Source organism: Pseudorasbora parva, chromosome 13, assembly GCF_024679245.1.
Source record: "Pseudorasbora parva isolate DD20220531a chromosome 13, ASM2467924v1, whole genome shotgun sequence".
Classification (NCBI taxonomy): domain Eukaryota; kingdom Metazoa; phylum Chordata; class Actinopteri; order Cypriniformes; family Gobionidae; genus Pseudorasbora; species Pseudorasbora parva.
The window spans coordinates 8,947,027-8,963,971 of record NC_090184.1 but is presented as its reverse complement, the minus strand read 5'-3'; the positions used below and the strand labels follow the sequence as shown (position 1 = coordinate 8,963,971).

The window sequence follows — 16,945 nt, the reverse complement described above, 5'->3', positions numbered from 1 at the left end:
TGGCCCTTGGCACTTATGCGAGACGGCAGGTAAGAAAGATTCACTTTCGCTTTCGCAAAGACCATACTGCTCATGCACCACAGCTGTATCCTAGTGAAAACAATACATTACAGCTTTAAATAAATTAAAGATAGTTCAATAAGATAATATTATTTATTTTTTGTGATTTAAAATTTTTTTTTTGTGATTGTTTTGTGGTGAAATGACATTATGCAGGATCGCAAAAAAAAGCGACATTTTGTTGATTTTGTGTTGTGTTCAGCGATTGCGGAATCACAAAAAACTGGAGGGACTGCTATATAGACGGTATATTGCAAATTCTATATTGCCAGTCGTTTCTTTATTCTCTAGTCATCCTGTCATTCTGTCTTGCACAACTTGCTTCGCCTGTAAGAACTGGTTCCCCCTAAACCCCAAACTTAAAATCAGAATCAGCACAATCGGTGATTATTGTAAAATGCAGTTTCTACTGTTGCTAAATTGTGTGACATTTTATATTATTTTTGTTCAAACATTGCTGTTTTTTTTATTATAGATATTTTACATTTCAGATTATGAAGCAATGTTAATTATGCCCCCCCCCAAGTCATTACTTTTGCAAATAATTGGATTATCAAAAATATATTGATATTTTTCTTTCCTCTATTAGTGTCTATTTTGACATGCCATATGTTTGTCCCGTGCTAATTAGCTCTATGTCAGTTGCAATTTCGAGAGTGAATCCTGCATTTGTAGATGTCACATCTGAATTTTTTTCAGTGTAATAGGCCGGCCGTCACTGCGAATTACAGATGGATATAGCCTCGAAAGAGTGCAAAGACCATTGCCTTTACAATTACTAAAAAGCTGTCACTCATCTTAGTTTGCAATCTCACCAAGTTCCATTAAAATCATTAAAGGTCCCATTCTTTGCGATTCCATCTTTCAAACTTTAGTTAGTGTGTAATGTTGCTGTTAGAGCATAAATAATACCTGTAAAATTATAAAGCTCAAAGTTCAATGCCAAGCTAGATATTTTATTTAACAGAAGTTCCCTTTCAAAGCCTACAGCGAACGGCCGGTTTGGACTACAGCCCTGCACTTCCTGCTTTAATGACTGTTTCAACTAAAACAGTTTGTTGACGAACCCTCCGCCCACAAGAACACGCAAATTCGGGGTCATGCCATTGAAACGCTGTTATTTTCATCCCGGAGTCAAATCACCTTTGTTTGGCCTTCCCACGGACGATGTACGAGATCAATGGCTACAGTTTATGGTTAACTCGGTTCCGGAAAATTATAATCACAATTTAAAACTATGTGCAGCACGTTTTGCTGAGGACTGCTTCCTCTATCTCAATCAGTTTAATGCCGGATTCGCGAAAAGATTATTCTTAAAAGACGACGCAGTTCCCTCTTTGTCTGGAGAAGGCGTTGTTTATGGTGCACAACCGGTAAGTGTATTTTATTATTTAAGCTGATCCGTTTAACAGTTTATGTAACTCATGACACAAAGTGCAACGCTGTTTAGCTTTGTTAACTAATGTTAGATGGTAATTGAAACTAATCCGAAAAACTTAGCATATAAAAGTGTAGTAATTCATTCAGACACCATCGATTGTTGGTGTTTGTAATGATCAGTTTAAACTACTGAATAGACAGCTTACTATTCTGAAACATCCTGCAAAAGTCTTTCCTGAGCAGGTTGTAATCGATCCTCTTCAATATTCTCCGGGTCTGATTCCGGCTCAAATTGATAAGGCAATATATAGACATTTATGCAATAACATTGAGCGCGCGTATCTACCCTAAGAGGCGAGACCTTTCCGTGCAACGTGCACTAATCTGCTGTCCAATCACAGTGCAGGAAGCGCTGGCCTAATCAGAACTCGTTACGTGTTTCTGAAGGAGGGACTTCATAGAACAAGGAAATCATCAGGACGTTTTTAGGACAGAGGAAACAGCGGTATACAGATAAGTAAATTGTGTGAAAAATACTGTGTTTTTTTACACGCGAAACATGAACTCATGTTATATTGCACACTGTAAACATAATCAAAGCTTGAAAACACGTGAAGAATGGGACCTTTAAAGCTGTGTAGACTGCATAATGTATATCTTACTTACATCGTGTTTTTGTTTGTTAATGAGAAGATTCGCAAATGTACAGAACAGAAGTTCCAGTGTTTTGAGTGGTGAGTGGATTCTGATTAAATTAAACACCTCTGTTTGCCCATTGCGTTCAAGAGCTCAACAAACATGTCTGTGATTGGCTACAGTTCTCATCACTGTAAAAACACTTCGCAAATAGAAATATTTGACGTTCTCGAGCGCAAACACAAAATCACCAAATCTGTTTGGCCAGTATATTATTACAGCATCAGCTAAGGATGCTTGTGCTTTCGTTTGAGGGTGCTTGCTTATATTTAAATTTGTTTTAAATATATATATATATATATATATATATATATATATATATATATATATATATATATATATAATTTTTTTTTTTTTTACAAAAACATTATTTGTGACCAAACATGAATTGGCAAACCCCCGATTGAAGACCCTTGCTTTACATAGTTTCATGTAAAGAATATCATAAATATAAATATCATGATTGTTTGTAACTCAAAACGCCTTTTTAGTAACAGGAAGACAAGAAGCTGCTTGCCTTGCTGCTTTTTTTGCAACAGCTTTTCACTCTGCCGCTCAATCTAAAGACCCGTAAATGGTTTACTTTCTCCTCCACAAGAAAGAGAGAAAGGTAAAAATGACTCACAATATGTGAAATCTCAATGTACCCTTAAATTCAGGGAAATTCCAGGCATGGTACAAAGGCTTGTAGGATCAGGATATCTGGGATTACTGTGTAAGTGGTAAGTGACTTATTGCGTGGCGAACTGAAGGGTTAAAACATGATGCTCTTGGATTTGTGTAGCCTCGGGAGACTTTGGGAGAGGCATGGGGGCATTTTGACTCTAATCTACTTGATCCGGAGTGGGCTTCTCTCCACTACCTGAAACAACATTCCTCATAGCCAACATCGTGGATGAACCATTTGTAAATCCTGAGTATTGCACAATCGCCTGTGCTGGAATTGTTTGGGTAATGGTTTCCACATCCCTCTGGTTGTGATGTTTGCCATTAATTAATTAATTGTATTATATTAATAGTTTTAATTTAAACCACATGCCTGCTTAAAGGAGTGTGTATATATTATGTATATGTAAAAAATAAAAATTGAAAATGTACTGGTAATTTTCTGCCAGTACATTATCTAGTAATTTTATGAAAATTTTCGTTACTCCTTAAAACACAAACTAATGCAATGTGTAATTCAAAATACAGGTAAAACACCTGTAAAAAATCAGTATGGAAAATTATACTGTACATTGTGCCCTATTTTTATGAACTTTTTTTTACAGTGTAAGTGACGTATACATGTTAAATGTATAACTATGCAAAAGGAGATGCTTTGCATAATGCTCTTTTCCATAAAGTGGAGCTGAAAGTAAAATGATTTACCTTTTACTTTATTATTTATTCCTTTATTGTATTCCTTTATTTTTTTAATTAATTTATTATTTATGTTAGCTTTTATTAATTTTGTTATATGCCTGTCAAATGCTTTTTTTTTTGTATGTGTGTTAACAAAAATTATTTTTAATAGGTTATAAAAATAACAACACTGATGAGGACTATAGCTGTCTGGCTCCCAAATAACAAAAAAAAATCATAAAAGTACCTTACATTTAGTCTATACAACTTTTGTACTATATTCCAAGTCTTCTGAAGTTGTACAATAGTTTTGTGTGAGAAACGACCAGAAGTTTAATTTTTTATTCCTTGAAAACATTTCTTTCGGTTGCAGCTCTTAAATCTCATGACATACAAGTTTTAAATTTAGAAAAAGTTCCAAAAAGTATTGAAAAATATATATTTAACGGTACACTGAAATCAAAATCAAAGTTTTTGAGCCTTTAGTATGATTATGTTAGCATTAAATGTATGAATAAGCTGGTGTGTTCCCAAACAATTACAAAATTTGCATTTAGGAGATAAGCATTCAAAACGTACAGTCTCTCACAGATTTTGATGACATCATCGCAGACTTTGCCTTCTCGTCAAATCAGACTGACCTCAATTTAGTACTGAGAGGCGCTTTATGTGCGCGCACTTTGAGTTTGAGCACATCTGCAGGAATGAGTAAAATGATGAGCAATATGTGCAATCCCATGGTGAAATTCAAGCCCTGTAACACCAACAATATTCATCCGTAAAAAATGAGAGAGAGAGAGAGAGAGAGAGAGAGAGAGAGAGAGAGAGAGAGAGAGAGAGAGAGACTAGTATCATGTATCTAATCTGCAGAAAACGAGTATTGGAAGCATTTCAGATATTTCAGTATCAATACGTATCAAAAATCTATATTTTTGACAACACTACATTGCACGTTGTCTATTATTTTAGATGTCTTTTTAAAAGACTACAATTGGAGTGACTGTGTTACACACCACTGCTGAAATCCCCCTGCATTTGATGGTTTGGTGGGTGTTCATGTCAGACACTGTTTGTAACAGTGGGATTGGTGTAGAGTTCAGAGACCACGTCCCTGTCCTTGGTTCTGAACCCTTTCATTCATTCAGCTGTGTGCTTTTCTCAAAAGACCTTGTGCAAACTCAAAAGTTTTTTTTTTTTTCACCATTCAGGTTTTGTTAGGGTCATTTTATGCTATCTTTTTCAATCATGTCTGTTTCTGTCTGGGCCACTGTCTTCTTAGGCCCCAATTATAGTATGATATCACAGAGTGAATCATAAAAACAAATTGTGTGTTAGGGATAACTGTTTAAAAGCTCGCTCTCAAACTCACATTATAGGCTTAAAGCATGAGCTGTCATAAGGGATGAAAATGAGTTCTGACACCTCAGCTTTTCCAATAAAGACCCCAACACTTTTTTTTCATTGTTGGCATATAAGTAGGGCAAGCCTGAGCACGTTTTTCTTCTGGAGTATTTGAGGCTGCTCTACTTAGCTTTTACCCTCATAGTCAGCTAGCGGGTCTAAACACGCCCCAAAGCCAGCGCATCCTTCCTCTCCAAATGACAAAACCTAACTGCACAAACAAAAAGATGTAAAATCAGGTTGCCGCATCATTTTTCTAGTTTGGTTTTGCCTTATTCAATTTAAAGGGATAGGGATCCAAAAATGAAAATTGCCTCATGATTTACTCACCCTCAAGTCAGCCTTGGTCCATAAAGTCCATAAAAATGCATCTGTTCGTCAAGTAACGTGCTCCACACGGTTCCAAGAGGTTAATTAAGGCCTTCTGAAGTGAATTGATGTTTTGTGTAAGAAAGATATCCATATTTAAAACATTATAAAATAAATAATGTTTTTTATTTATTACAAATAAAATAAATCGCCTTCCATTCGCAGTTCAAAGGCTTACGCTAAAGGGTAGATTCGGCAGATGTCGCGTACGTCTCTATGAGCTCTGAGAAGGCACTTTCAACAGTTTTCCACGGAAGACGATCGGCCGAAACTTTAATTAAAAAGTTTTAATATGAATATTTTTCTTACACAAACGCATCAATTCACTTCAGAAAGTCATTATTAAACTCCCGGAGCTGTGTGGAACACGTTATTTTGACTGACAGATGAATTTTTATGGACTTCAAAAACCGAGCAATAATCCCTACCATTATAAAGCTTGGATTAGCCAGGACTTTTTAAAAATAACTCGACTTTTATTCATCTGAAAGAAGAATGTCATTTACACCTATAGGATGACTTGAGGGTGAGTAAATCATTGGCTAATTTTAATTTTGGGGTGAACTATCCCTTTAAATTAAAGTGATAGTTAAAGGAAGTGTATGTAAGATTGTGGCCAAAACTGGTACTCCAATTACTTTTGAATTACTGTAGAGCGGTGTATCCCCTCTCCCCCTACCCCCGGACATGAGGTTGCCAGATATGCTGCAGGATCCAGAAGTAACGTTTGTAGCTGCAGTTGTGGTAACAGATCTGGCAACCCGGATGCAGAAACACTACTGACTTCGTGATTGGTCGATAGGTGGAGGGCGGAGCTTCAGACCAAAACACAACATGTCAACATCAACATCAGTTGAGGGCGGCAACAACAACTTTTAAATGACAATATCCTGGCCGGACTACTGTTGTATATCAGGACCATTTTATGATTAATTGAAATTAATTTCTAACATACAGTTTCTTTAAGCTAAATATGACAAATCATGCACTCGTTATTCCAAAATCATGTTTTTTTCTAAAATCAAGTTTTTTTTTCTTTTCTTTTTCTTGCACATAACACAACAATACAAATTTAGTAGATTGTCCAAGCAGCTTTTTTTCCACAATGGACAGCTGTTCACTTTTATTGCTTGTAAAAGTGCATCTTGGACATTCTGCTAAATTTATTTGTAACATCATCCCCAATATATCTTACTTGTACACTTCATTATGCAATCCTAACCAATTTTATTTTAGCTTAACATAAATTTGGCTAATAATTTTAACTTTAACTTAAATAATTCTAACTTAATTTTGCACAAAAATGTTATTGTCGGCTTCCCAGTTTCTGAATTCCTAGATCTGGAAAATGGAAAGAAATTTGTCTTTGAGTTCTTATATTGAATTTGAACAAAACCAGAATTGTTTTAAGAAAAAAAAAGTCTGCCCCTCCCTGTAAAGAATACCTGTTTCCACATGTCAGCAAACAGCTAACGCCAAAGGAAGGCCCTCCAAAATATGGAAATAAGTTATGTACTCTGAGCTCAGATGAGGCTCAAATATACTTTAACTCTTTCCTCGTCAGCATTTTCGATCATTTTCACGAAACTTTCATTTGCCCCAGAATATTTGTTTGTATGAATATCTGACCATGCAATATATCAAAAACACTTAAATATGGGTAATATGGTTTTTGTCCAGATCGTATTACACAGAAAAGTCTGTCCATGGCAGGGAAAGAGTTAAGTGAATCTAAAACTCTTGAGAATAAATGTGATCAGCGTGCTGTAAAAATGCCAGATATTAGATTTGATATGACATGGAGAAAAACTAGAAGTGATTTTTAGAGATATTATCTTGAAAGGGCCTTTTCTTCCATAAGCATCTGGTTTATGTTTTATTAGAACTGCTTTGGTCCATACAATAAAAGTCAGTGGGGACCATGGAGTCCCGCACATGGCATGCAGACAAATATATATATATATATATATATATATATATATATATATATATATATATATATATATATATATATATATATATATATATATATATATATATATATATATATCATAAAGGTTTGGAACAACATGATGGCAAATAAATGATGAAACTTTTTTTTATGCTGTATGTATATTGTTGCTCATGTAACTCTTTATTACTATTTTATTTTAAACTAACTTTATAAAACAAAATCATTTGTGGAGCAACTATTTCTTCCAGGCGTGTCCTTGGGAGGACAATGGAGAAGTATGTGATGCTGGCTGCAATTTCACAGCCGTTAGCATAGGCAGCACATTTGTGAATTTATCGACGGAGATGGGGAGTTGGCTGAATTTGCGGATGGCATGCTGAAACATGTCCATCAGGCTGTCAGACTCGTCATTATCACTTAGGCCGCCAAGCCTGCCCGAACGTGCGCCTTTCCAATGCTCACCTTCCTCCAGCCCATCATCTTATTCTACCGTACAACACTTACACTGTGTCTGCACTGCAGGCGAGCAGTGCTGCCATTATAATCAAGCAAGCTTTCTACAAAATGCACATTCATGCTTTGTTTCGTGTGCTTGCAGTGCAAATGGCTTTGTTTTTTTGTTTTTTGCATTGCTTGCAATGTAGATGGGATTTATACATGTAATGCTTAACCTTTGTTTCTTCTCAATTCTTCTAATATAATATTTTATATTATATTATATACTGTTGCAATCAAAATGATTAAACCCCCGGAGACTAATCATTTATAAATGTAAGCTTTTCTAAAGATACAGAGTTTTCTTTTAAAAACGAATATAGAAAAGTTAAGTGGCAAATTAAAAGTGATAATAACAATATATAATGTAATGCTTTGAGTTATAGGATTTTTTTTTTCTTTCCGTAATACAGCTGTCATAATTATTCAACCCCTATTCAAAGCTGCTGTTTTTAAGTCACTGTTTTGTATAGTATGTTTTTTTTTCAACACAACTAAGCCTTTGGAAACTATAACAAAATTGAATTAGCTTGTGCTGTTACAATGTGCTAGCAAATTGAGTAGCACATATGACCAAGTCAAAAAAGCTCTCAAAAAAAGCTAGAAGTAACCCTTAATTTACTGCCAAAGACTTGCAAGATGACGTGATGAAATGAGGAAAAGAAGAACACTAGACAAGCAAGGCCTTCATGTTGGGACATCTTGACAAATGCCACTCTTGTTAAAAAAAAACATAAAGGCCAACTTGAATGCTAATATTCATTTGAATAGACCTGTGGAGTTCTGGAAGAATGTTTTATGGAGTGATGTGACCAAACTGGAACTTTGGACCCATGGATCAGCAGTATGTCTGGGGCAAAAAAAAAGGCAAAGCTTATGAGCGGAAGACATCTCCATGGTCAAACACAAAGGCGGTCCAGTCTTGTTATGGGATTGATTTGCTGTTGTAGGAAATGGAAATCTTGACTGTAAGGACATCATTAATTATTTGAAATATCAAGCCCTTTTGGCAAAGATGGTAATGCCTTCAGTTCAATGTCCTGTTTAGCCTTAAATGTTGCATTTCGTTGGAGCTGTGATCTTGTCCCGGTCCGACTCCGGTTAAATTTTTTTTTTTTAATATTCTGGAGGGGAGCGCGCAGAGCATCGCGGATCCATCTATAGACTCCACCGCTAACAATTTTGCCTCGTCTCGAACTGTCTTTTCTCGAGACTTTTCTCGAACAGTTTTGTCAACACTTTCACTATAGGCTTGAGCGTTATGATCTTCGATCCAAATTCACAAAGTGCCTTCCTTAGCGTCTCAATGCAAGCAACAATAATCTTGGGGTTCTTGTTATCCAGTCCTTTGATCAGCTCATCCTGGACCACTTCTGCTTTCTCAATCTCTAAGTACATTAGGCAGATATCCCCAGCTCTTTTGCTCGCGCTTTGGGCTGGTTGAAGATTTTAAAGACTACTCCAGAAACCACTTCCCCTGTTGTCTTTCCAGCCACGTGAGCATTCTCAATATAAGCAAGTGCCGCCTCCAGTCCTTTGAGTTGGGCTACAGCATTGGAATCTGTGACGAATTTCTTGACCAGTCCAAGGTATTTGCCCCATTCCGGGCTCTTCTCGTCTCCTATCTTCTGGAAGAGCTTCAACGCTTCCTCGTACCCATTTAATCTCGCTTTCCAAATCTTGTGTTCACATTTCTGGTCGACGGGTAACTTCATCCATTCACTGTCATCCGCCATGGCTGTATTCTGTTGGTCTTATCTATTCAACTGGTTTTAGAGAGGGAAGACAGGGCCTTTAGAGAGGGAAGACAGGGCCCTGTCTCTAAAATTGATAGAGTTGATCTTTTTTACGGTCTATGATGTGTCCTCTCAGAGCCTCTGTTGTCACGGGCAACACTCCTCGCGCCGCCCCACATTACAGAGGGGCGGGGTCATTTGTCATTTAAAGCTGTATGCACTAGAATGGCTTGGTGAAAACAGAGCTGTTTTTGATCAGGTAAAATGAGGGTTTTCTTACAATACTAATGGGAATTTTTTATTAAAGTATATTACAAGTTTTCAATTAGACACTAAAGAATCATATTAACTTGTATAAAAATGGCATTGTATGACCCCATTAAAGGACAACTCCGGTGAGAAATGACCCTAGGGGTAATTTACAGATGGTTAGCGAGTAGATCGTTCTCTGGGATGCATTTGCATGAAAATCAAATGTAAAGAGTTTTATCTCTAAAAACAGATTAGCTTATAATGCTTGTCTATGGGCCACAGGGTAGACACTGGGTAGTAAAATTAAATCGCTAGTTAATACCACTAACAAGGCTCAAAATAGCCTCACACTAACACGGTAGCATAATGAGGGTCCCTACATGCAAACCGAAGCATTGAGAAAGTTGTAAGTGTACAAACAGTTTAATAAGAAGATACTTTATAAACACAGCGCATTACGCATTCACAGAGCTTTTATTGGAGGTTATAATTTTGCACAAAATATTGGGGGTTTAATCATTTTGTACATTAATTTTTAGTGCAAATTGGATTTTTAAAAAAAAGTTGATTTCTCCTCAACTTTACATTCTCAGAATCACTCAAATATGTATTCATAAACTTTCTGTAATATTGTACTGAATCCTTTGTTTAATTGTTTTCATAAAGTTTTGTTCTCGGCAGCAATATCTCTTGCAGCTCAAGGGGGTTGAATACTTTTGATTGCAACATTTTTTTATATTATATATTAATAAAAGATCTTTGATGTTTATTTGCTGCATCATAGTGGCCTAGAGGGGCTATATGGTTATCGATCACTGCATTTGGTATGGTAATTTGTGGAATTTTGTTTTGAAAATGATGCAACCGAAGCTGTTTTGAACAGCACACTGTGTATCACACATTGTAAGCGATCATTGAGCAATGAGAATTTCAGATAGAACCTTTAACAACCTTCTTTATAGTGAAGAAAGTTTCTTCTGACTTTTCAAATGTATTTCACATTAAGAAAAAATAAAACATGGTTACTCTGTAGCATTCTTGTGAAACCCCTTGAGAACCTATATTTTTAAAGTGTAGGAGTGTAAGAGCATCACTAATGAAGCTCTTATTGTCTCACTTTCAGTTGTTGGTATCAACACATCAATGTTCTTATCTTTCAATCAGGAATTATTTAACCATCTTTCATCCCAACAGTAATTTCAACTAAATTCTACTGAATGATAAATGGTGTACATCCAAAGCAGATGGATTAAGTGTAAAACAGTGGCAAGATGATGTGAATAAGGGAGTGTGTGTCAGACGGGCGTGTTGAGACGGCTCCCTGTTCTCACACGTTTGAACCCAATGATTTATGCGTTTCTCTTGTGTGTATGTGTGTTTATGTGTTTATGTTACTCATTTACATAATCTCTCAGTGAAAGTGTGTGAGGAAGTTGTGCTGATGTTCTTATTGTAAAATAACTGCAAAGTTAAACAAAACTTCACAGAAAAGAGGCAATAGCCGGGGAATTAAATCACTTTGTTGTTTTTTATGGAAATTGTAGATGAAGGAATATATAAAAAATATATACTTATACCTACTCAAATACCTTATGTATGATTAACCTAACTAAATTGAATAAACTTAAGTATGTCCAAATAACTAGAGCAGTATATTAGAAAGTGAGTTGTGAAAAAAATCTGTAAGAAATATAAATATTGCTAAATATTTTTAAACATATTGATATTTCTGGAGTTTCTTTTTGTTAGAATTTAGCTTTATTAGTATTAGTTGACATTCATTTTATTTAGAGGGGTAATATAGCCTTGTTTGATTACTTACAACTAAATCCATATGTGTGTGTGTGTGTGTGTGTGTGTGTGTGTGTGTGTGTGTGTGTGTGTGTGTGTGTGTGTGTGTGTGTGTGTGTGTGTGTGTGTGTGTGTGTGTGTGTGTGTGTCTGTATTTCTAACATATAGTCAAACCAAAAATAGTTTACACATCAGATATATTTTTTTACTAGTGGGTACAGGACACTATTATATAATTTATGTAAGTGAGGATAGCAAAATAAAGTAAACCGTGCCATATTAAACCAAAAAATTCTTCATACACTAGACTGCCAGTAAAATTGATAGAAAATTGGGACCAAAATGATTCAGACACTTTGACCTGACTATGTTTTGCTAAGTGTTTTCTTTTTCGTTTCTTTTTTCTCTTTTTTTTACACCACACACTGAACAAAATGAAGCATTGCTTGGTGATTGGTTAACCTGAATTGGTATTATAATTGTGTACTTAAATTTAACAGCTGATTGGTTGATTGTAAACCAGTACATGCCTTTCTATCAAAGTTATCTGACATTATCAAGATGAATTTGTTCTGACACAGTTTAACTCTGAGCTCTTGTCATATTTTATTACCATTTTCTATCTAACCTATATAAACTGTTATATAGTGAAAAAATGTTGAAGATGTCTGAATACATTTAGGTTTGACTGTATTTCTAATTAGCTTCTTCTTTTTTTCTTCTTCTTTTTTACCAATATTGCGATTCTTTTTTAAGCTCTTTATCTTCTGTATTATACAAAAAAGGTGAGCAATAAATTATCGTATAGTAATGGTGGAAATCTTAATATAAGATGTGTTTTGTCCTGTCTGTTTAATTTCATGAGGCATTACTGATTGTGTTTACTTTAATTTTACATCATAAAAGCATTTTGAGATGTGCATAGCCACATGCGCACACTCTTTACAAAGCGCAGCAAAGTGTTTGAAACTGAAAGTCTATCAGTGAGTTTCCTATTTTTAATATATAGGCACACTGCATTCCAAATGACATAAATGAAGACTTCGTAGAGCGTTAGTAAGGAAAATCTAAGGTTCACTTTAACCTTTCCAAACGTTATGAAATATTTTACGGTTCGATTGGTGTGTGAGAGGAAATGGAAGCAAGCAGAATACTGGCGTTTCTAAAACATACAAAGCGCCATTGCAAACCTGCAGTTAAAATCTAAGCTCAGAATCGCTAAAGAAAGAATCTTTTCTCCCATCCCTATAGTATAGTATGACCAACACAATATTAGATCGATTAAACACAAACGTTTAATTGTCCTTTAGGCCAGGCCTGTAGGCGTAACTTGCCAAAGTTGATGCTTCTTCTGCAGACTGCTCTACAGCCCTATTTTACAGTGTGGTTTCTGTTCAATTCTGACATTTATTAAAGGTGTTAAGACGTTGATCAGATCAGATGTTGTTTGTACTAAGTTACACAATTGTGTAACATAGAGTTCCATGAACTGAAGCTTTCATGAGCTTTAGCTAATGGGAAACATTTATGATTTGATATTATTGCAACATCAGTAGCATTCAGCAAACAATGTTCATCACATTTATTCTGTTGCTGCACCTGGCGTACAATCTCTCTTTCATAAAATCTGAATCACATTAATACAAGTCTGCACAAAGCAGGCCTGTACATTTGGTTTTTGAGGGAATATTTGGGATGTCTTTATAGTTTTAGACAAGCTCTGACATGTGCCTTGTGTATGTGTGTGTGTGAGAGAGAGAGAGGGAAACCTTGTCCGATGATGATGAATTTGTCTTCATTTATATAAAAGAAGAAAATTCAGAACATAACCTGGTATGAAAGACCAACATTTTGCCATGACAGACCCAGGACCAATTTAGTTTAATGAAAAATGTGCATTTTTTACATTTTGTCTTGTATCACTGTTTAAGCAGTATTGCTATACATGTGCTGGTCATATAATTAGAATATCATCAAAAAGTTGATTTATTTCACTAATTCCATTCAAAAAGTGAAACTTGTATATTATATTCATTCATTACACACAGACTGATATTATATATTTCAAATTTTTATTTCTTTTAATTTTGATGATTAACTAACAACTAAGGAAAATCCCAAAATCAGCATCTCAGAAAATTAGAATATTGTGAAAAGGTTCAATATTGAAGACACCTGGTGCCACACTCTAATCAGCTAATTCACTCCTTAAATGATTACTTAACTTTAAATGATCTCTCAGTCTATTTCTGTAAGCTACACAATCATGACTGCTGACTTGACAGTTGTCCAAAAGATAAACGCTAACACCTTGCATAAGTAAGGCAAGACACAAAAGATCATTGCAAAAGAGGTTGGCTGTTCACAGAGCTCTGTGTCCAAGCACATTAATAGAGAGGCAAAGGGATGGAAAAGATGTAGTAGAAAACGCCTACAGGGATAACCACACCCTGGAGAGGATTGTGAAACAAAACCCATTCAAAAATGTAGGGGAGATTCACAAAGAGTGGACTGCAGCTAGAGTCAGTGCTTCAAAAACCACTACGCACAGACGTATGCAAGACGTGTATCAGCTGTCGCATTCCTGGGGTCAAGCCACTCTTGAACAACTGACAGCGTCAGAAGCATCTCGCTTGGAAAGACAAAAAGGACTGCTGAGTGGTCCAAAGTTATGTTCTCTGATGAGAGTAAATTTTGCATTTCCTTTGGAAATCAGGGTCCCAGAGTCTGGAGGAAGTGAGGAGAGGCACACAATCCACGCTGCTTGAGGTCCAGTGTAAAGTTTCCTTAATCAGTGATGGTTTGGGGTGCCATGTCATCTGCTGGTGTTGGTCCACTGTATTTTCTGAGGTCCAAGGTCAACACAGCCGTATACCAAGAAGTTTTTTTTAGAGCACTCATACTCATGCTCATACTTTTCATCTTCATACTTTTCAGTTGGCCAAGATTTCTAAAAATCCTTTCTTTGTATTGGTCTTAAGTAATATTGTAATTTTCTGAGATACTGAATTTAGGATTTTCCTAAATTCGGTTATAATTGTGAAAATTAGAAGAAATAAACATTTGAAATATATCAGTTAGTGTGTAATGAACGAATATAATATACAAGTTTCACTTTTTGAATGGAATTAGTAAAATAAATCAACTTTTTAATGAGTCTAATTATTCATATTATATGACCAGCACCTGTAAATGCTTATGCGTAACCAATTGTTTATTTCCCTTTTTTTTTTCTGCAGTACTCTCCGTTGCTCAAGAAACTGTACTGTCAGATCGCCAAGACCTGCCCGATTCAGATCAAACTTGCTTCATCGCCCCCAAACGGCAGCGTGATACGAGCCATGCCCATCTACAAGAAGGCTGAACACGTCACAGAGGTGGTCAAACGCTGTCCTAACCATGAACTTGGACGGGACTTCAATGAAAGTTTGTAAACTTAATTCTTGTTTGAAATTGTGACATTTTATTGTTTACAACTTTTTCTGTTGTTTGACTGTTCAAGTTAGTGGGACATTTTGACGATATGGACTTAAAGATATATCACAATTTTTTCTGGTATTTATTACAATAACGATATTAATGACGATATAAATGTAGTACCATTCCCCATGTTTTAACTACAAGTGAGAGCTGCATGCATTCTTGAGAGCTTCAGAAACACAAACAATGATCTAAAGTAAAATGTTACCCATCATCAAAATAGTCTTCTATAAAAAAATGTAAAAAAACAAATTACATAAAATAATTAAAACAAAAAATTAAAAAGAGTAAAAATCCAAACACCAGCCTTTTCAAAATAGAAAAGTTGCAGATATACTTTTCATCTGTAAAAGTGCAAGCAATGTTTAATTAGTGCACCTGTGATGAAAAACATCATACAATATAAACAATAACAATAATAATCCCAACAATGTCTTTAGATTACAAACAAATTGCAAATAATGATTTAAGGATGATTTAATGATAGAATTTAAGAAATCTGTACTACAACTTGGTAATCATGTGCAAATTAAAACGTATTAATATATATTTATCATTGGTTGTGGTGCTTAAGACATGTTGGTCATTTGGCGTTTCTGTAAAAAAATAAAAAAAATAACAATAATAATGATAAGATGATAATACTATGAATTCTCCTACTTGCACCAATACAGACTGTACTAAGGTTTGATGAGCTGCTGGGATCATGAATATTAATCATGTTGTCAGCGTTCGCTCGAGCTGATTTGCTGAAATCAAAACAGGCACAGTAATAAATGAGCACCAGCCAATGAGATTGTTGTTTGCGCATTAGTCAATTGGCGTTGCATCAATTCCAAATGAACGCCGTTGTTTTACAGGAAAATCAATTCTGCGTGGTATGTAAGACTCTCTCGCTCTCTCTTTTAGTGTGTGAGAAACACGGAGCGCTCTTAGTCGCGTGCCTCACACTAGTGTTTACTCTGTATCAAATACACTGTTCATTCATTGAGATGAACTTAAATAGCGGGCTTTACCGATCACTTAAAAAGAGCGGATATCTCAAGCGCTCAGTCCAAGTGTTCAGCAAAAAAATAAATGTGTAGAGGTCACTCCATGTTGAGCGATAAACTCCTCCGCAGCTTCCGCCATAGTTGATTTCACTCTACAAATGAGCTGTGAATAGGTCGCGTCATCAGCTAGGCTTTTTTGTTATTATCCTGGAAGAGCTAAGTTAGTTCTTATCATGGGGAGAATTTTTACCAGTATATCGCAAACTGTAAGATATGTATGTGATGTGATGACAGATCGAATCAGACATCTGAAATAATTTTTAAGTGAAAATGGACTGAATTGGTTAACAAAGAAATTTAAGTTAAGTAATTTCAGTAGTCTTTTATCGTTATCATTATTCACTTGCTTTCTTTTTCTCTGTCTAGGTCAGACAGCTCCTGCCAGTCACTTGATACGGGTGGAGGGTAATAATTTGTCTCAGTATGTGGATGATCCTGTGACAGGCCGACAGAGTGTTTTAGTTCCATATGAGTCTCCACAGGTTAGTTGAATAGTTGCAGATGTCAGTTCTACAGTGTCTTTTACTGCATAATGTTAAAAAATGTCAAACCTACTCAGAACTCATTAGCAACCACATAGCAACACCCTGAATTTCTTAGTTTTGAAGCTAAAATATGGCACACAGCCTAGGCGATTTGTGGAGAACCATACATTTTTCGTGTGCTGGTGGTTCGGGCAGTCTAGTCCTATGCTAAAATTACTTTTACTTATTAACCAAACTCAGTGGTAATGTAGGACATTAAGTTTCCAGGTAGGCCTGTCGCGATAATTAAATAACTCCGTCTGGGATTGCGGTAGATTCTCTGGTTTTCTCTGGTCAAATTTTAACCGGTCCAATCAGTGAACAGAGGGAGTGGCTGAGAACAACGGCATTGATGTCATGCGCTAGTTTGAGATGACATGTCATGACCAAACGTTAGCTATTGGTAATGGC

At 35.7% G+C, this 16,945-nt stretch overlaps 1 protein-coding gene across 5 annotated transcripts in view; it reads left to right on the top strand.

The window, feature by feature from the left end:
• tp73 (tumor protein p73) overlaps positions 1-16,945 on the top strand; it is a 62,772-nt gene that overhangs the window by 28,625 nt on the left and 17,202 nt on the right. For all 5 annotated transcript variants that reach the window (XM_067413103.1, XM_067413102.1, XM_067413101.1 and 2 more), the window contains 2 exons: positions 14,718-14,904; positions 16,377-16,492. In XM_067413103.1, the coding sequence (XP_067269204.1) occupies positions 14,718-14,904; positions 16,377-16,492 (303 nt within the window). The remainder of the gene's footprint in view (positions 1-14,717; positions 14,905-16,376; positions 16,493-16,945) is intronic.